The sequence below is a fragment of the Triturus cristatus genome, chromosome 3_2 (genome assembly GCF_964204655.1).
Source record: "Triturus cristatus chromosome 3_2, aTriCri1.1, whole genome shotgun sequence".
NCBI lineage: Eukaryota > Metazoa > Chordata > Amphibia > Caudata > Salamandridae > Triturus > Triturus cristatus.
The window spans coordinates 959102786-959124662 of record NC_140584.1 but is presented as its reverse complement, the minus strand read 5'-3'; the positions used below and the strand labels follow the sequence as shown (position 1 = coordinate 959124662).

Genomic DNA, 21877 nt, shown 5'->3' with positions numbered 1-21877 from the left:
AACTTGGAGCAGGGATGTGATTGCATGGGCCAGGGCAGAGGGTAGAGCATTAAGCTGCGAAGAGCCCAAGGGAATGCAAAAGTGCCCAATAGCTGATCCATGGAAAGAGGCGATGGTGTCCTGTAAAAGACCAACGTGCACCAGTAGTGAGGAGGAGGGGTGAGTGGTCCGCTGCAGAGGCGCTGAATACAATAGCCCCTTTTCCAGAGAGATTATGGATCTGAAGTAAGGCGGTGTGCCCCAAGTTTGCTGAGCTGTTGGGGAACTAACAAGTGGCAGAGTGGTGAATGGCTGCAGGTGGGGTGCCCCCTCCTGCCCTATGGTGGGCTACCTGCGTTGAGATCCCCCCAAATGCACCTTATGAGATTATTACACACAACACCCTTCTGCATAAGTTTAAGTTTTGTTTTAAATTGACAATATAGTAAATGCGTTAAATATGTAGGGAATGTCCTTACCCAAGGATGCTGTTGAAGACTGCCTGTCTGGCCGTGATTAATAATAAGTGGTACTAGATAGAATAACTATGCAACAGGGATGCAAGTATCTCACCGGACTGTCTTTCTAGCCTAAAATGTACTGTAGCTCAAGTTGGGATTTAACACAGAGTTAAACAGGAATGACTTGGAACGATGTTTCCTAGCTTCGTAACAGATAAGTATATGAAAAATACACTTTTAATTAATTATCATGTAATGTTATGTACGAAATGCCAATAAAAATATGTTAAAAAAAATAAAAAGAAGACAGACTACTTCTAAACCCAATGACCACAAAAGCCACCCCCCTTATTTACAAATAAATTATGAATAATGCCCGTAATCACTGGGGGCCCTGAGGGTAACTTGGGAGAGGTATGTCGGGACCCTAGAAGACAACGACTGGGATGAAGCAATTCAAAGCCCTAGAGGATTAGCCATGAGAGCACGATTCCGCCTCATACAGCTTCGAATCCTGCACAGATCATATACAACCAGAACAAGACTATATCAAATGGGCAAATGTGATTCTAACAAACGCATGAGGGGCTGCAAAGAGGAGTGCTCATTCTACCATATGCTTTGGGACTGTGGGGGCTGAGAAAATATTGGGGAGAGATCACGAGTAATGTCGGAAGTCATCGGACTACCGGTCTCACTGGATACCAGCTGGCATATACTAGAAGGGGATGCAGGGATGAGAATGCTTTTTGAATCTATAACTGCTATAGTGGATTGATGATGTGTGTAAAGCATCTGCAAGTTCAATCAAAAGAAATTTGTTTAAAAAAAATAAAGAATGTTCAACATGAACTTGTTGTAATGATTAGTGAGGTCGTGGACCTCTGAAATGTCAACAGGGGGAGGCAGGGTCATGTTCCTAAGGGCTATCATGTCAGATCTGTTTGCATTTTGCATGGATCTTTTCCAGAGTCTGTGTTTCTTAAGTTGAGATCTTTGTGTAGTCCAAGATATGATGAGGGAGGAGATGTACTGGTGATCAGTTAAGTCACATGGGATTATTGATTCAAGCTGAATGGAGTTGGGTTGAGCGATATTTTGGTCTTGGATCGAAGCCAAGATGTGTGTAGTTATAGAAGTAAAGTGGTTCTGTCGGGAACCAAATTGCTTTACTTACTGAATACAAAACTATCTATATATGTATACAGAATGGCTTATGCAAACATTTGTCGTTCACAATTAATGAAAAGAGAAAACGAAAAACACTAAGGAACACACAAAGTGCATTAGCAAATCAACGATTATATTTAAAAGAAGGGAAGAACCCACTTTTCTTGTTGAAAGAAGAAATTACTTTTTCTTTTTTGCTTTTTTAAATTTTATGGTGTGTAAATGACAATACTGGGTTGTCACAGACAAACAAAGTGATCGGCGCAAGTGCTGAAGTGACACAGTGCAAGGGAAATGCTGTCTGTGAAAATGTTATTCAGTGATACATTGCTGATTATAAAACAATCATTTTTAAATGACATCCATCCCTGGATGCATACAAATCTCCGAACTACTGAGGGTTTGAGTTTCCTTTTGGCGTGGAGCTGAGAAAGTTGGGTCAGGATTGTTTCGGGCACGTCAACGTTTCGCCCCAGATGTAAGCGCGGTTTGTGCGTCACGGGGGGGGGTCTTCATCACGAAAAGGGAAGCGAAATTGGACAACCTTTAATTGAATAGGGAAGATTAAGGTGTGTTCCAGAGTGGAACATTGGGTGGTTCTCTAAAATCATTGTCCCACTCTGGAACACACCTTTATCTTCCCTATTAGGTACATAAAATATCCAAGAAGTGGTGATTGGTGGCCCATGGAGTGTGTGGGCAGGTTTATTGAGTGGATGCAGAAACCTTTAGACAAAGAGGTGAGATGAGTGCTGAGGGTGGAATGCTCTAGACCTGTAATTAAGGAGGTTTGTTGATCTCCCAATTTGGATCCGAAGTTAATACGTTTTTTTATTTAGATTGAATAGAAATCCAAGAAGGGGACTAGAACGGTCTTTTAAGACCCTGGATGTGATGGGACTAATAGCTAGAACTATGGATATGGTGGAAGAGGCGCATGTGAATGAGACGCCTATTGATTTACAGCTGCTATGGGGATGGAGCCAGAGAGCAGTAGTGCTATTGACCAATGCAAACGCAGGTTTGCTTACAGAGAGAATAAAGACAATACTTGTGAAAATAAGTCTTAAATTGGGACACATGGCGCAGAGAGAGCCCAGCGATGATGCTAAGGGACTACTCTTTGGTGAAGGCTTTGCGAAAAGCTTAGGCAAAAATGTGTCCACATTTACAGCCTTGGATAAGGCTCAGACAAACATGAGGAAGGTTTTTGGTAGCAGAATTTTTGGATGGGTCAGTAGAAGGGTGACCCACTGCTGGCCAAGGCATGCAAAGGTCCCAGTACTACACCCAATACAGAGGATGAGGATTTCAGGCCTCTCCAAGCTTCTATCTAAATCGCGGAAGAACAGGAAGAACTGTTAGAGGAAGATTTTTCCCTTCTTGAGGTCAAAGTTCCGTAAACCAAGGTGAGTGCGGAGATTGTTTGGTTCTTCCCAAGAAAGAATAGGGGGACGTTGGAGAGAGTTTGTAGGAAAGTGGTAGAAGTTAACTCAGGACCCCTGAGTATTTGAGACAGTTCAAGGTTATGGGATAGGATCTATAGGCTTACCAATTCAGTGAAAGGAGCAAAGAGAATTGGCGGTAAGCAAGGAATAAAGGAAAGTAGTGGACATAGGGATAAAGTCTATGCTGCAAAAGAGAACAGTAATATGCTTGGAGGAAACAGCAAAGTGCTTTGTGTGTACCTTGTTTTTGGTCAAGAAGAAGAAGGGATGAAGACGAGTCACCAGTCTCAGGGTATCCGTTGTCTGAGATATTTGTTGTTCTAAAATAACTGGTTGGTGAAATTAGATTTAAAGGATGCATACTTCACTTTTCCCATAGGGAAAGTGAGTCAGAAATATTTACAGTTCCGTTGGAGAGATCAGTTGTACCAATTTTAGTGCCTCTTGTTAGGGCTTTCGTTGGCACCTCGGTGTTTCACCAAAGTCATAAAAGTAGTGATGGCATATTTACAGGAGAGAGTAATAAGATTGATTGTATACTTGGGTGACATCTTGATTATGTCCCAAAACATGAACCATCTGAAGAAAGGTTTGGTGCAGGTAATGAGCATGCTGGAGCGGTTAGGATTTATAGTAAACCGAGAGAAATCTATTTTGGATTCCAAGTAGACACAGAGAAGTTGGTTTTACAGCTCTCAAAGAGAAAGGTGCAGATGATTAGAAAAGAGAACTCCGGTTTTGAGAAGAGAGTTTCTTTCTTTAAGAGATCTAGTTTGGATGAGTGGATTGCTATCTTCTATTCAAGAAATATTTCCGGGACCTTTGCATTATTTTGCATTGCAGAGGTTGAAAGGAATTGCTTTGGGGGTTGGACAATATGCAAGCATTTAATGGCCGTGCCATTTTTGGATGTGCCCCAAGTTTTGTTTTGCAAACAGATGAAAGCCAGAAAGGTGGGGGAGCTCATTTGGGAGCTCAAGAGATATGAGGAGAATGGTCACAGGAGTAAGGTAAAGGCATATACATTGTTCAGAATTAACAGGAGGATTATATGCTTTGAAGAGTTTCAAAGATATTAAAGGGGCAGGCAGTATTGATGAAACTGGACAATGTGTCAGTGGTAGCGTATATCAACGAGTTAGGAGAGAGCAGATCCTGCAGGTTGACAGAGCTGGCAAAGGATTTATAGAGTTCTTGCTTGGAGCATAGGATTACTGTGAGAGCAAAATACTTATTAGGAGAAATGAATGTGTCAGCAGATTGGAATTCTCTACATTTGAGGGATTTCAGCGACAGACAGGTGGATCGACCTTGCTTTTGCAAGATAAATGAGATTTGGGGACTTTTGGAGGTGAAACTTTGCCAGTTAGCAACTTATTACAGTTTGGTGCCAGTTCCAGAAGCAAGTGCAGTGTATGCCTTTCAGCAAGTTTGTAAGGGGAAGAAAGCTTATGCTTTTCCTCCTTTTGCAATGTTACAGAGAGTGTTACTGAAATGGAGGGAGGAGGGATGTCCGATAGTTTTGGTGGCACCTTATTGGTTTATCTCGGGTATGGGTCTTGACTGTGATGGAGTTGGCATGTGAAGAATGTGAAGAAGATATAGAGGAATATGGAGAATAATGGACAGTTGGTTCATGGTGACGGATTTGGATCCTGTGGAGGCTCCTATCGCGGAAGTAATACATGATTTTTGTGGTGGAGCAGTATGAGAATGGATTAAGCTACAGAACTATGAATTGCTCTGTGGGACATGCTGAAGTAGATTGTAGATCAGTAGGTAGGAATGTGATGGTTTGTAGAATGTTGAAGAGTCTGAGGTTGAAGAGACCACCACAATAACGATGATCTTAGGCTGGATGTGAACATGGTCTTACATTTCATTCAGGGATTTAGATATAAAGAAGCTTACTGAAAGGTTAACTACACTTATATGTCTAGTATCATGTAGAAGATCTTCTGACGTTAAAGCCTTGGCGGTAAGTAGTAGGATTTATGGACCAGAAGGAGTACATTTCAAAATATGAAAGAAGAGTAAGACTTTGTCAGAGTCTGTCTTCTATTCAAGGTTTTTACAAAATACTACATTGTGCGTCATGGATTGTTTGTATGAGTATGAAGGGAGAATGTTGGAACATAGGAGTCATGGAGAAAATCTATTATTGATTTTGTATGTTAAACCACATAAGGAGGTGAGTTTGGCAACAATAGCAAGATGGGTAAAGGACATGATGCAAGCAGGTTTGATGTGAACATATTTAAACCGCATTCTCTGAGAGGTGCTATTGCAAGTAAGTTATATATGTCTGGTAGATGTTTGGAAGAAAATCTTAAGGCGGCTGATTAGTCAAATGCTGGGACATTTGCTAAATATTATTTTAGACCAAGAAAGCATGTGTCAAATGTGGTGATGCACAGCTTTCAAAATGCATAATGGTAGCCTCCGGTCTTGAAATGAAATGATGATTCTCCAAATGAAATGAAAAGAGAATCAGGATTTCATTGAGGACACGGAGGCTAGCATTATCCCGCCCGCCACATTGCAGATATTGAGGAAGTAAAAAAAAATACAACAGACAAGAGAGGGTAACACAGAGTGTAAGTTAAGTATGAAAGGATGGAAAGTTTTAGAAAAGATGGTAACGTATTATGTGACTAGTATAATAAGAGTTTAAAAAAAGAATACTTCTTATGGAATATCAGAATTTAGAGTTCAGTAGGATATACCAAAAGTAATTGATTGGTGGTTGTGTGTAGAGTACACGAGACTGTGGAGAGTTTAGCAAAGAAAAGAAAAAGAGAAGTTTTGTAGCTGCATTTAAAGACAAGGAGAGTTCTGAGAGGAGATAATTTATGAACAGCAGTGTTAACTCTAGATTGTTGTTGTTTAATGTTCTTGAAAGGTGCTGCAGAGTGGCATTAAAATATATAATGCATAATGTTAGCCTATGTGTCTTTAATAAAATCTTAATTCTCTTTTCATTTCGTTTGGAGAATCGCCATTCGTGATAATTGAGAAAAAGTCCTAGGTTACGGTCTGTCTTGGTAAGGATAATCCCATAGTTATATATGGAGATAGTAGCATCAGCTCTGTAAGTAAATGAAGGGGCTACTGAGAGTCTTAGGCCATGTAGGATTTTTTGGCGGAAGTGATCAGAAGTCGTGCATGGAGTGCTTGCCTCCATTGCACTCTTCTTTTAGTGTAGAAGATGAATTCTGTTATTGTAGTGCCTCTTTTAGAGCAGAAATATGGATCAGAGATTAGGGTTTCTGGATATGATTGAAGAAGTCTGTTTGAGGCACTTGGATGCATTTTTTGATAGGTTAGACAGGGACTTAATTGTATAAGCATTGTGGCCAACCGTCTCCAGCTTGTTGTCAAATACTCTCTGTGGGGTATGATCCATGTCCGCGGGTACTACAGAGCCAGGGTAAAAGAAGTGGAGGAGGGAGAGTTAGATGACTTGTGTGTGAGGCGGTGGGGGGAGGAGTAAGGGGGGACAGGATGTCCATGTCCAGATCAAGGGTAACCTAAGGGGTGTGGGATCACCTCTGATTTTGGATATGAAGTCTATAGAGGCAGAAATATATTGCTATTAACAGAGACTCTAATTAATTAGGAGGGGCTGGATCTTCATCTTATGCAGGTAAAATTAAATAGTGGTGAACTCTATGATTTTGAGGTAGAAGACAAATTGGGGAATTTTAGTCGGAGGGCGTTCAGAGAGCTAGTGTGACTCAAGTGCATTTATTAATATGATAGTAAAACAGTTCACATTGCATCCAAATGTGTGCAGTAGGACAGATAGCAAAATGGAGATAGGGATAAAGTAGGTTCAATTGCCGTTACAAGATGGCTGCCATATTAGCAATATAGGTGTAGGGTAGGCAGGGCAGTCCATCTTTAGCTTCTGTTGAAGGAAACTGATACCATTATGAAGAGGGGCCCCCACGTGTCGAAGTGGACCACAAGATGGAGGCAAATCCTCAAACATGCCCCCAACAGCACAGACCAAGGCACCAGAGCAAGCAAGGGCCAGAGCCAAGCAGGAATGCGGGAGGCAGGGCAAACCCCAGGATAGGAGAGCGCTCAGGGGGCCATTCAACTCAGACCAAGCCATGCAGACAGGCCGCCTACCCTGGAACCAGGGACTTGGACTCCGGTGTATTGCTGTGTAGCTCACAGAATGTACATGTCAGCACGAGGTGGTGGGCCGACGAGCCAAACATGTTGAGCGAGCAGGGGAGAGCCCACAACTGAGACTGTGCCGGTCAGGCCGAAATCCATTTTGAATGACCACTGCTAGGGAAGTGTGGACTTAAGGAGATCAGATCATTAGTTATTCAGTCCGGTCTGTAGGCAAAAACAAATACTTTTAAAAATCACCTAGTAAAATTCTGAACTCAACACTTGCTGCCAGGAGTGTGTGTAGCATGTGGAAGTGCAACAGGATTAGCTACAAACATATGGTTACTGGTATGTAACATTTCCCTTCTCTAGTGTAATGTTTCACAAACTGTTGATCGTAACTAGGGGTGGACGATAAATTCTGCTCTGCTGGCGGAATTTTGCCCACTCAAATGCAGAGTTCCGGCAAAACACCGCCAACTGCTGCGTGGTGAAGGCTATTTTTGCATGCAGTTCACCAACATGAGCGAGAATTGGCTTCCTCTAGTGCGATTTTTCTGATGCTAGGATGGCACCGGGCGAGATTTTCTCAATGCGGGCAGTCGCGACCGTTCGTGGTGAGAAAGCTGCCACTTGAGTAGAAAATCTACTCGAGTGGCAGCAAAGAAGCAGCACCATGTGCCAATTCTGCCTGCTCGCAGAACTCAGCAGAATCTCTATGTAACTCTGTGGAGTGAAACTCTGCGAGTTCCTCCAACCCCTAGTTGTGATCCACTGGTGGGTCGCCAGCTGATTTCTAGTAGGTCACAAAGGAGCAAAAAAGATGCCTTTACATTTTGTATTTTTCTTAGCAAATTTGCTGTGCGTCAAATATCAGGCTATGTCTTCTGACAAATTGATGCTTATTCTTTTAACATGGTAATTGGTGTTTACTTTTCTTTCTCTGAATTCAAAGTGAGAAGTTTTTATGCGAACTATGTGACAGTCTTGCTGGGGTAAATGAAGTGTGAAAAGAAAGGTTTTAGGATGTATTTTATTTGTACCACACAACTGCATTACCCATAATACACTGTACACGGATTTCAGAATATATCAGCTATTAGGAAATGAAAAATGAAACACGCTTTTATGCAATTCTGAAATGTGATGGAAACAAATCTAGAGTTTTTCACTTGGTGATGCCCTAATGATACATATTCACTAAAACCAGATTCCCACTCATTATCATTTGTGTGCTGTGTAGTTTTATCAGTAAAACTGTATACCGTACAAATGTAATGGCCATTTCAATGGAAAATGTGCTGCTACTGCACAATGTATTAGTAATATTTATGATTGAGGGTGTGAAATACTGGCTTGGTATATGGTATACACTTATGTAAGTGGGCACCCTGCACGAATCCAGACGACCCTTATGGTGATTTTAGCGGTCTTAGACAACCTTAGAAAGCTCAGTAAGGGGTAGCTGTGGAGAGCAGCCTTCAGGCTTAGTCCAGAAGGAATGTAAAGCAGCTTGTTTTACCAGAACAGAATCTTATTGATATAAACTAAGTGAAAAAGAACCACACAGTGTATTTATAAAAATATGTATTTATTATATAACACTCACTAACACATACAGGTAGCTCCTAGTCGGAGATGCAGACAATACTTTTCAATAGAAATCGGTAAGTAGCACGTAATCCACAGTGGTCACCAGGGGGGGACCAAACCATATACTAAATTAGTGGAATGCGAACCCTGAATTGATCCAAGACATACTCAGAAGATGTAGAAGTACTGGTGACCCAAGGAACCACCCAAGATAAGTAACCAGGAGCCCCTGCGAGGCCGTGTGCTGAGTGGGAACACAACCACGGGATCAATGCAAGTCAATGGGTTAGTCACAGTTGCAATTTCAAAGTAGAAGAACTCTTCCCAGTGGACCCTGAAGAAACCCAGTGGAAGACAAAAGGTTGGAGAGCCACCCCACCCATTGATACCTTGGGAACGAGGACACCTGGCCCAGGGGAGCCGGGTGCATAGGTGTGAAGTGGCGTCGGAGACCGCCGTCAAACCCAGTGGAGGACTTAAGGAAGATGCTGCTGCTTGAGAAGTAGAAAATGTCCGGTGGAACCCAAAGGTGGATTCAAGTTGAGAAGTACCTGAAAGCAGAGGGGACAGAGTCTATGCCACTTGGAAGTTACCAGGAGGCACGGAAGACGAATGCCCACCAATGTCTGGTGCTGGAGGAGAGCCGACGGTGACCTTGGAGCAGACCAGGTGACGCTGTGGAAGACCAGGAAACATTCAAGAGCGGTCCCACGTCGGCTGTCGAGAGTTGAAGGGTCGGTGTCCGTCATGAGCACCAACAAGACTTGCCAACTGCAAACAACATGGAAAGCGAAGGTGCTGTGTCGGGACTAGCAAGGTACAGGTGACTCGCCACGAGGAGGGGAGTCAGGGCAGGCCTTAAGCAATCAGGGGAGCCCAAAGAATACGAATATGACCTTCAAGAGGACCCACAGGCCGGAGGCACTGGAGTCACAAGAGGACCTCGCGCAGCTCACCAAAGAAGCAGGCCCACAACGCAAGTGTTGCGGTGAGGAAGAAGATCTTGGTCACTGGAGGTGCTTGAGGTTGGGGCTACTTCGAGCCTGAAGATCTTGGTGGAAGGAAGCCAGCAAGCCTTTGCAACTGCAAGTTGATGCAGTGCACAGGTGTTCAGTTCCTGCGGCTCCGATGGGGGATACTGGCCTCAAACTTGGTGAGAGGACAGGTCAGGCCTCGAGGGATGTGAAGAACCACCACCTGTGTTGCGGAGCCTTTCGTAGTCCGTGGAAGTTCAGGATCAGCAGACCGGTCAGCTTAGTTGAGGTGCCTGCAGAAGCAGGGAAGTGACTCCTTCACTTCAAGGGAGATTCCTTCAGGTGTCTTGGCTAATCACGGGCCTTGGAATGTTCCTGCATGGTGCACAGGCATGGACGTTGCCGCAGACGAGCAGGTCGAGGAGATCAGGAGCAGAAGGAGTCCTCCTGGTTGCAGCCTTGATGCCTAGAGCGAAGTCCAGAGTGCCCAGACGGTCGAAGAAGTGGTGTCTGAAAAGAATCTTGTCCCACGACAAATCTAGGGACCCATCCACAAGTAAGCCGTTAAATACCCTAAGGAAAGGGTTGGGACGATTCAGGGGTCCCTCCCAAAGGAGGGTCTGGACATAGGAGAGGTTATTCCCCTGTCCTTTGTCCAGTTTCGCACCGGAGCGGGAGCCAATGGCTCCATGAACTGGTTTGAGCTGGACTATTCATGGAGGACAGGAAGTGTGCCCTGCACGCAGACTGTGGCGCTGGCAAGCGCTCCCACCCTGCCCCAATACACTAAACCCTGTCTGGGAGGTGGTTACATCTCCCTGTGACAGGATACCTATTGCTCTTACTTCTCCTGAGCTCAGCAGCAGGAGGGCAGAAATGTGTCTCTGGCCGGCAGCAGTATCTTAGTACTATATATTAGGGACTGAATAGGTTACACCAGTGTCCAATCTGGGATGTATCCAAGTACTTACCAAACTTATTTAGGGGAGAAATCACAGATTTCTCCCCTGATTAGCAGAATCCCAGTCAGACTAGTCAGAAACAGCATTACATCAAGCAAAAAGTGGGATTAACCATAATGGAGATCCCACTTTCCTACACAGGGCTTCAAAATGCACTACCAGCTACATAGTACACCCTTAACTCGCTCCTGCCGAATACATTTGCTTCACTTTGTATGAAGGTAAGGTTTTCACTACCCTTACGACTAGTGATGCAACACTGATGCTATAACACCCTCTCTGAACATTTTCCAGCAACACTGGCGCAAAGGTGCTGAATTATGTCTCCAAGTAATTTGAACAGATAGTGTGCTCACCATACATGATCATACACGATCATCCAACTTGTGCATGCCTTTCACACAAATTGTGAAATATGGATGTGGCCTAACTACCAGAGCTGCTGACTTTGGATCTGGGGAACCATGTCCGAATCCAGGCATTGGCTCTGGGAAAATCACTTCAAATAAAATTAATCTGACTAATCTGGTGCTCATGTATAACACTCCAAAGCCCTTCTGAAGAGTTCCGTGTAAGTATTACATATATATTTTTTTTCTTTAGAAAATGCACCACTGTTCCTCGTTTTAACTTGAAGACTAGATAGGAAGTCTTCCCCAATACTCTACTGAAGAAGTGGTGTTTCAAATTTTCTAACATCTCTGGAATCAACACCAAGATTTTTTTTAGAAGACTTGTGAGTTTATTTGACAGGTCCCACATGCCAGCACCCCACTCTCAAAAGTGTTCCATTTGCAACTTTTATGAGCAGATCAATATCTTGGCCATAGGCCGTTAAAGTCATATCGAAGGGTGTGGTCAAGGACATACGTTTTACAAACAGTTGTTTTTAGAGAGGGTAGGAAGCGATGGACTCGGTAGTCAGTAGAATGGTGAACGAGTCAGGTTGTTGGGATTGTTGGGACAGGAGCATACAGAGTTTGGCGCCAAAGTCCCCCTGCAGTTCGCAGTTCTCACTTCTTCGGCTCTTCTTGGCCCTTCTTCTTTTGTCAAGGGAATCCGAGTTCCTAGTGGTAGGGGGGAAACCTAAATACTGAACTTAGAGGCATTAAGGGGAGTGAAGGGTATTAGCCAATGGGATACTTACTCTTGGGGTCACTACGCCCCCTATATGACCACATCCTGTGGGGAGTGGGCATAGCCCTGTCCCAGAGTTCCTAATTTACCACAACCAAGATGGTGGAATCCTAATTTTCGTGTTCACTTCAGACAGCCTGGAGGTGCAACACACCTCCTTGCATAGCTAATTTCCGCCTGTCCTGGTGCCGAATGAGCCTCGTGGCAGGGGGTGGCATCTCCCATGTCTGTAGGAAGGCTGGTCACATGTTAAAGGTGGCAAAGGCTTTGAAGCCTCTGTTCTTGGTATGTAGATTAACTAGCCATCCTGCTGAAGGAGGTGATAACGCTCTCACCTGTAGAGGGTCAGAAATGCGTCTGGTGGGAGGCTGCAAGGATCTAGTCAGCCAGCACACTAGAAGACTAGTAAGGTTAAAGAGGGCACCTCTAAGGTGCCATCGTAGTTCACCTTCTAATAAATCTAGTACTGGCATCAGATGTATTAAGCAAACACCAGAATTTTCCGTGTAGCCATCATGTAGATGGGAAACTCTTAATGTCTAGTTCCCAGTACATGTACTTAAGATGGCTTCCTTGTTCACTTGTTGAATCTAGTAATTTAACTAGACAGCCATGGGGCATATCTGCTCAGACAGCTATGCCCTGCAATATAATGCACCCTGCCTTAGGGCTACAAGACCTGCTGTAGGAGTGACTTGCATTTATTACATTCAGTGACTTTGGCATGGCACACAGTTAAGTGTGCCATGTTGTGTTTTCACTCATAGTTTGCATCATGGTACACAGTACGCAGTGGCAGCCTGCAATCGTTTTGGGTGTGGGTCCCTTACGGTGGCATAAGACATGGTGCAGCTTTTAGGAACCCTCTTTAGTACCCAATCCCTCAGTACCAGCCAGGGTCACCATTTACTAGGGACTTACAGAGTCGCTAAAGTCCATGCCAGTATGGTTACAATTAGACGTTCCCTGTTTTAGGGTAAAGAATGCTGGCACTAGCAGGGATGTGGAATTCCTATAGCCCAACACCCAGGACATATTGTTTGGGGTCAAGGGCAGCACGTTTTCATGTGTATTTTGTCCTTGAGACAAGTAGGCCCAACCCCCTGCAGCACAAACCCTTTGGCTGCCAGTTTGCAGTACCACATTATGGAACAGGGAAGGGCACTGTCTGCAGTTAAGGTAATATTTTTGTCCATATGTTAATGCTGTTCGAACTTGTAATTATGGTTCATTAATTGAAAACCTTTAGTATTGGGTTGAGTGCTCGAAGTAAATGTTGTAAACTCTGACTACCCTACTGACAGTGTTTCCAGTATAAAAATGTGTTCACACGTTTTGATGCAAATATTTGCAGGGGCTTGAAAGCAAGATTGATGATTCTTTGGTTTCAAAGTAAAATGTTCATAAAACAATTAAAGAAGGTAAAAACTTTTTGCTAATCTTCTGTAAAATTTCAGGTACCATTTCTTTGCAGCATCATTTAGTAACATGTGTTGACGCATGCTAGTATTTCCCAAAAATATTCATAATAGAAATTCAGTGTAACCAGTTTCAATAAGATTATGGTAAAAAAACAAGCACTGGCAAAGCCTGTAGATCTGAAATTGGTTGTCAGCTTTTTAGTTTTGTCAGTGTGTGATTTGTTTTGGCATGGTTTTTGTAAAACCTTACTGGTGTGGGAGCTGCTGGGCCCCCGTCATTACAACAAACATTGCACACAATGCCACAGTAGTTACTGGCACTGAACAAAACTACTTTGTGTGCAGATATGCTCCTTGTGAAAGAGCAGAATGCTGTCACTCACAGTGAAGCCAGCTGATACAGAGAGAGACAGAATTTTAATAAACTCAAAATGTCATGGTCGGTGCCAGACCAAATTAGTGACCCAATTATTAAAGAAAGTCTCCTTAATGCAAGGTATATGTCCTTGCATTAAGTGCAGCTATACGGCTTTCGTGAATTCCCAAGAATTTACAGAAGGAGGACAAGAAATAGTACTCCTAGAAAATATTTGGGAACTGAATTTTAGTATGAGCACATATGCATGTGTAGATTTGCTCATGCAAAAATCTGAGTGTTTGCAAGTTCACTTTCCCTCCAACCACTTTTTTCCCAACTCTGAAAGAAGATTTACGTCTGCCATTGTCAGGAGTACATTTCCAACATTTCTCAGTATGGGAAAAGATTAGAGAAGAGTTGTTGAAACCCTTAACACATGATAGTAGTAGGTTTGCACAGACTCAAAAGGGCATTATAACCCGGGAACTATTGCTTACCACTACATTCAGCCTCAGTATGTGGAACTGCGGAAATGTGGCAACATAAGGAGATGGCAAGTATTCAAACCCTACTATGGTATGAGCCCTGGCATAATCAGAGAGGCTATATCAGAGCTCTTATTTAATGAGATTGCGCCCATAATTTGTCACCGCACTACATGGCACCAAAGGTACAAGTGGATTTTGTGACAGGACAAGTAGATTTATGAAGCCACATGCCCCATGGACAAGTAGAAATTTTATTAAATTCCACAATCCTGCACTTGATCCTGGTTAGCAGGCCTCAGTGCACTGTCTGAGTCACAATGCCAGCACCTAGCAGTTCAAATGGTGGCTAAAAGTGTGTGGGTGGGGGGGAACTCCGCTTCCTACAGAGAACAATGCAAACAATTGTAAAGAGTGTTATTTTGCTAATTCACTGCATTTTGAAAGCATCTCTACTTTTATATTAAAAAGTCTCCCCCACCTCATATTCGTTAAGGGTAGGTTTGTTGTTCTAAAAATCGGGTTGTGGTTTTAAAGATTTGGAATGCACTGCTCTAGTATATGAATTTCCTTTTGAATATCTTTGAATACTGTTCTACTATCTGGATAGAGGATCTCTGAACACTTATGTTATAGCCTTTTTTGTCCTTCAACATCTTTGTTGTTGCGTTTCTTTTACTCCTTTGAAACCTAATGTCATCTAGGAAATGTTCTACGTCTTTTATACCTCTCTGATACCATTGTTTCTGCAATATGGTGGTGTGTGTAATTCTGGATGTCTGAAACATTGCACACATAACTGGGGAATTCTGGGCTATTTAACCCACAGACTTCCCCAGGTGATTGTCAAAGTACGTTTTTAACCTCTCCAATGCTGGAAAGTAAAGGAACAACTCACATTGAAAGGGCTGTAGCAAAAGGTACTTTAAATAGTTCAGAAGTAAATAATTGAAGTTCTTCTTTAAACCAGTGTGATAAAACTGCCATTGAAATAAGTCTGCTGCAAAGTACAGATTTGAATCCTAATAGGGTGACTCTGTTTTTAATATGTGTGAGGTTGATTAAAAGGGGTCCTTGTATTCTTATTTGTGAGTTCAGCACTTTTTCTTTACATCTTTTATAACCGGATTAAAACTTACTAGGAAGCCGTATGTTTACATTTTTGATTTAGTCCTACTTGCACTAGAATTAATGTAAAGTAATACCTCGATTAGTTCACATAAGGTGTTTGTATTTTTGTATACTCTTTGGTTAGTTGTCCATTGTTTCATTTAGTGGTTAATATGGATGATATTGACATGTCATCTTTTTTTCTAAGTAACTCTGTTATGGCGGATAGGAGAAAACCAAGTCAGAGAGCTTAGTGTTTTGTCCAAGCTCATGTATCTGCAAATATGGGTCTCCTGTTTCCACAGTCATGTAGCACTACCCACTAGGATACCCCCTTCAATGTCTGGGCAGCACAAGCAACAGCTTTAATTGAGCATTTAGTCATGCAAGGGTATAAAAGGGAGGGATTTTAAAATTGGGAATGTTGCCAGACTCTAATTTAACATTCTGAGCCGTATGAGATGGGTTTTTTCAAAAATGATCTTAATTTGGCTCCTATGATGTATATGAGTAGTCCTGGTACTTTTCTTGCTCATCCTGGCTGAGGGAATTCACTTGTGTTCTTGGAAATTATCGCCTTGAAATACAAAGGTAATTTTAATCTTGTTTCTGTTTCAGACCCGTGCTTGTGCCCTTCAAGTATTGTCTGCCATTTTAGAAGGTTCAAAGCAGTTTCTCTCAGTTGCCGAAGATACCAGTGACCACAAACGAGCTTTTACTCCGTTCTCTGTGACTCTTGCTTCCAGTATACGGGAGCTGCATAGATGTCTGCTGCTGGCGCTGGTGGCGGAGTCTTCTTCACAGACACTTACCCAAGTCATAAAGGTAAGCCTTCTCTAGAGTAAACAGTGAAACCATGATTTACGATCTAGTGCCCCAGTGCAGTACATGCTTTTTCGGTACTAACTACTTTGCTAATGTATGCAGCACTTGTTCTTGGAGGATTGGTTCACATAAAGCACTGCGTGTTTGGGAAGGGGCTTACCTGTGGCCTGGGATGTGCCAATAGGGGGTACAAACGTACAGCTTTGTGAAAGAACACAGGCCATGGGAACCTGATTGACAGGAACCCATGGCACACCAAGTCAAAAGAGCATCATGTGTCATACTAAAAGTGGGTGGTAACCATGCAAAAAGGGGTCACTTTACTACAATGGTGAAGTGCCAAGGTTTGTATTAGAGCCCAAGTTTGCCTATGTAAGGAAAGCAACCTAGGCCACTAAATGAAATATCCTCTTATATGAAGTTGCTACTGATATGCACATTTTGTAGCTACAACCCTACATGCTGAAATAGGCTCTGTGATTCACTGCTTCATGTACTCCTTAGCTGAGGTGGGTATTTGGGCATTTATAAACCACAACAGCTACTCAAGAGTGTCCCGGGGCTGATCAAATTGATTTAAAATAAGGAATCTTTGCTTTAGCTTGCAATCTTTTTGCTCTGTACAGTATCATGACCTCACCAAGTCCGTTTGCAGGGCTAAAGATAAACTTTTCATGGAACAAGGCAGTGGAGTGAAGTGTTTTGAAATATTAGTTTTCTACGCACATATGAGCCACAGATTCAAGCTGAGGTAGACTAACTTTAGTGACTTGTGTTTAAGTTGTAGTACTTTTATGTGTATTTATTTTACAATGTATTATTGCTGGTCTTTTACAATCCAGGTTTAATCATTAGTTAAGTTTAGCTCATCCTTTGAAAACATTTTCTCTACCAGTTGATGATTGTGATAAGCTTTAAATTCAGGTGCGTTATTTGTCATGCTTTTATGTAATTTCAGTGCCTTGCAAACTTGGTGTTGAATGTGCCTTACAACCGTTTAAAACCTGGACTTCTCACAAGAGTGTGGAACCAGATTAAGCCTTATATTCGACACAAAGGTTTGTGTTCAGCTCTATTTTCCTCCCTACATTATTGAATGTATGCAATATATAATCTCTTGTTCAGCGATGTATTTTTGCACACAGCCGCCTTGTAGCATTTATGTTAAATTGAAAATTACTTGTTTCAGAGCAGCTATGTTTATTCTTTGTTGACAGATGTTAATGTTCGCGTGTCCAGCCTCACTCTACTGGGGGCCATGGTATCTAGTCAAGTTCCATTGCCAGAGGCGCAGCTGCTTCTGCAGCAGCCAAATTCTTCAGGGTTCCCACTCAGCGGTACCGCCACCCCACGACGCTTAAATGATCCTGAATGGTGGAGAAAGACACCACTTTTAGAGCTCCAAGGAGAGCCTACGCAGACGTTTGATAACTTGCCTACAGAGCCGTGCTGGCTCATACGTCTGTGTATTTCAATAGTGGTGCAACCCAAAGAAGATTCCCTGTCAGACGGCGATCTTAGCCCTACATCTGGAAGTGTATATGAACCATCACCTGTGCGTTTGGAATCCTTACAGGTACATTGCTGTGATTATCAAACATTAGGATTTAGTCTTATAGGTGTTAACTACGGTAAATAATAATTTAGACTTCATATTTTCATATTTTGTATTGGGAGTGGTGTAAGGAGATTTGTGTAACATTTTCCATTAAGTCTTTTCAATTTTATTTTTTACCCATACATTTTTATTGACATCCTGTGGCTAACATCAAACGGCAATAAACCACATGCACAAATCTTGGTTCAGTGTGAACTGGGTATATTATTGAGTGTGTATGCATTAACGATAATGTTCTGGCTGTTGTATTCCCTGCCCACACATGTGTATGGTGTAAAGCTAAAGGGGATATTGGGTGTGGACTGTATAAGATATAGGAAAGGAATGAATACAAAGTGGGTGTAGCCCTATTCTATTAACACACCTTTAACCAAACTTGTACTATTTCAGTGGTGCAGGACCCCTCTTTTACAGCACCAATAACTCCTCACATTAGAGCACATTTTAACACTGCTCTGTGCACAAAAATGGTACCTTGCAGTACAGTCCCTCCCAACCATGCTCTAAGCCTCAGCAAGGCTGCCAATGATGCCGAAGATATTCAATTCCCATATGTGGACAAGCACCACATATATCATACTGTGATATGCCACCAACCTGATCATCTCCTCTTTCTAGTATTCTTTTTTTGGCAGATATGTTTACACATTGTCCCAGAGATCCTTCCTTGTCCACCCAAAACACAATAATTAACCTCTTTCTCAGTTTTCGGCCAGTCATTGCCCAGTCAACAGGGCAACTGTGTACTTTCTCAAAACACTCTGTTTCACACTTCTTCTGCTTTATGCAACACCAATCCATTTTCAGTATGATTCAAGGTCCAGGCAATCTCTCACTATATAAACAATATCCAAATTATTACCAGACAGTGGTTGTTTTGTATCTTTGTGGCGGTTTGTACTTGGACCACTTAATAATATTATTACACTGTAACTAGATCTGGAGGTTGGACTCTAAATATGTAAGCTGTATTTCGTGGGCCTTTTTGTGCATCAGTTCTAGACCATCTTCACAGACTAACATTTACTATGGCTGCCAACCACCAAGGATTGGCCAAGTGACTCTTATACATTTTATTGATATGTGGGATATTTCAATAAAATGTATATTTTTTGTAGATTTTTAGGCATGTTGAACTGAACCCCAATTGCCCAGGTGGGCCCAAATGCGTTTAAAATCATTGTGCCTTTTAACATTGTTCAAACAACCTCTCTCAGAATACCTTTAGACAGGCTCTGGAACCCTATTGCCTTTCCCCAGCCACAGTTAAGAGATCCGTCTAGACTGGTTGTAGATCCAAATATCTTTCGGCTTATGTGAACAAGGTTGTCAGACACTAAGTAAATTGCATTTTTTGCTAAAAGCTTTATTCCAATTTTGCATGTGAATCATTTATAGATGGATATGATGAACATCCCCCTTCAAGGTAACGTGGGTCTGCAATTGTATGCTTTTTTTTTTTGCCAGCTGTTCGGTCTGCCCCACGGCCATGTCTGAAATGTAAAATGCTTGTGACTGTAACCATATGTTCCTAAGGCTCCACACATCTCAGCAGTATCTTCAGGTTATTTTCTTTTTCCACCTTTGCGTTTTAGTCGGAAGCAACAGTGCTCAGGGAAACACTTAGAAAAACTTGATGAGTATAGAAAAGGGAGACCTTGGATGATCAAGGTTTGTTTGAGGACCAATTGGCTTTAAGGTTGTATGCAGCAACATGGGTCTCACATTCATGAAGTACTACTGCCTGGGCAGTCTGGTTGGTCACTTTCTTTGTTCAGTCCTTCAGGACTTTTTGGTGTGAAATTGTTTTGCAGACCCACCTTCGGGGAGGTATTGCTTGGGTATCTGTTCTAAGGTAATGAATCTGAAGCTAGAAGCCTTTCTCAGATTATTAAGTTACTTACCTTGGGTAAAGTCTTATCTGGTAGAGACTCTCTAGCTGCAGATTCCTTACCGACCCACCCTTCCTCCCTGCCCTGTGAACGCCTTTCTATGGACTGGGCTGTTCCCCTTTCAGGGCCCTAGTTTTTCTACAAATGGTCAGTGTTCTTCGTGGTTCTGCACTCCTAGCGTGGAAAGTCATGAAAAGAAATGGACGTTAGCGCATTGGGGGGCACCTATATAGACACAGCGCACATAACTTCCGCTCTGACATTGCCACGTGGAGCCGAACAGCGCCACCTACCAACACGTAAGGGTACTGCTTACAAAAGATTTCCGAATCCAGTCTGACGCCTTGGGATGATTATAAGGTAAGGAATATGCTGCGAGATAGAGTTTCTACCAGATAAGGCGTTACCGAAGTTTAGTAACTTAGTCATCTTTATTAAAAACCTTTGTGAGATTTAGTTCTAGTAATACAATCCAGATGGTTCCTTTTGGAAGAATACTTATTCCTTATTACTTCTATATGTTGAGTCTTTAGTGGTTACCACAATTTAGAATACATTTTGGAAATAGGCAGATGAGAGAAAACATTTAATAAAGAGCTTGGTTCTGCCCAAACACAAATAACAAAAGCAAAACTATAAAAGGTACTGACGCAGCTGGTTCTCTGATACTTTTGGAGGCCATGAACTTTACGTATGAGAAATGTTGAGGGACATCTCAGACTAAGGAATACATAGCATAATGAGCACACACACAGGTCACAACTCGCTTTCATGAAAAATTAGAAAGCGTTATGTTATAGATTTCTGTCATCTTGTTCATTCAAGATACACAATCACCATATGTCTATTGGTAACCAGTAAGGAATTAAAGCTATTGAATGGAACATCTAAATGAAAGGTATCCCTAGCGCAAGAGAGAGGTTGTGTTACTCCTGATACACATGATCTTTAATTGGTAATTACTTCAGGTGAAAAAACAGTTCTGTCTAAATCAGTGTCATTTCAGGCCAGTGCGGCCCCATCATTCTCAAACCTGTTTGTGTACGAGTTTTAAGGTAATATTTTAACACAAGAGAAACGGTCTAAGCATTTCACAGTGTATTTACAGTACATTGATACCGTATTCATTCTATAGAGAGGAAATAATATTGAGTTAGAAGAGAATATTTAAGCATTGAACCATAATCCAAAATGCCTGGTACCACAGAAATCAGTGTTGTAGCAATGCATTACGTGGATGTGCAAATAAAAGAAAACTTACAAAAAAAATATATTTCTAATCATTTTTTTCTTGAATAATGTTATTTGCTTCTCGAGTTTCCACCCATTCGCAATGAAAAAAAGATTTGCTATGCTTGCAGTTCATTATTATGTGACGCATAACATTGGCTGCAAATTTCATGAAGCTGATAAGGGGCAAATGTGCCAGAAATTTCAGCAGAAATGAGACCCTTTAAAATGTAATCAATGAAACTTTGCAAAACAACTCAACATTGAAAAGATTGGATTTACTCTCCAAAAACCTAAATCGAAATACTTGTTCATAGTGAAATAGTTGAATCTCATCATATAAAAAGACTTATCAGTAAACGTGTCTAATTTAAAGAGATGAGAGAACAAATCATTTATTGAAGGACTAGACATTCTTTGCTTATCAAAGATGTACAAACTTTAAAAGTCTTGTAATTCATAAGGGGACTGCAATGTACAGAACATCTAAAGAATGCTAAGCAAAGGTACATTTGTGCTTGAACTGTTTTCAGTGTTGCAGTGTACATAACACATCTCCCCTTTTAGGCACAGCCAGTAATTGAAAGGACTTTGCAGTGTGCTCAGAAACATTCTGTGCAATCTATAGGTGCCTGTGTGTGCTTTTGGATATAGGTAAAACAACTCACAAAGCTAAAATAAGGAGGATGAAACATTGGAGCAATGTCCATTTGAAGAACAAGAAATCCACACTGGCTCAACATGATGCGGATTTGAGGACATAACACACTAAATACATTTCCAAATTTTGAAACCCTTAAAGAATGGAAGTTTCACAAAAGAAGTTACTCCAAAGGCACTCTTGATTGACCTACTGGAAGCTACTTCTCCCAAAAACCTTAATGAAAGATTGTATTGCTTGTGCTTCCTTTAAACTACAATGGAAACTGAAAATAAACTGCAGGTTTCTGAGTAGGACAACATTTCCGTAAATGTTTTCCTTTTGGGTGCCAACAGACTCTGACCACTGGTAGATTTACTGGAGACTGGTTACATATATTAAAGAGGTCAGGTTTGGACATTTTCTTGATACAGGGTAATACGACA

General features: G+C 41.9%; 1 protein-coding gene across 3 annotated transcripts in view; it reads left to right on the top strand.

Moving 5' to 3' along the window:
- Positions 1–21877, top strand: part of HEATR6 (HEAT repeat containing 6) — a 403026-nt gene that overhangs the window by 142119 nt on the left and 239030 nt on the right. For all 3 annotated transcript variants that reach the window (XM_085649503.1, XM_085649501.1, XM_085649502.1), the window contains 3 exons: positions 15845–16051; positions 17010–17109; positions 17269–17627. In XM_085649503.1, coding sequence (XP_085505629.1) covers positions 15845–16051; positions 17010–17109; positions 17269–17627 — 666 coding nt within the window. The remainder of the gene's footprint in view (positions 1–15844; positions 16052–17009; positions 17110–17268; positions 17628–21877) is intronic.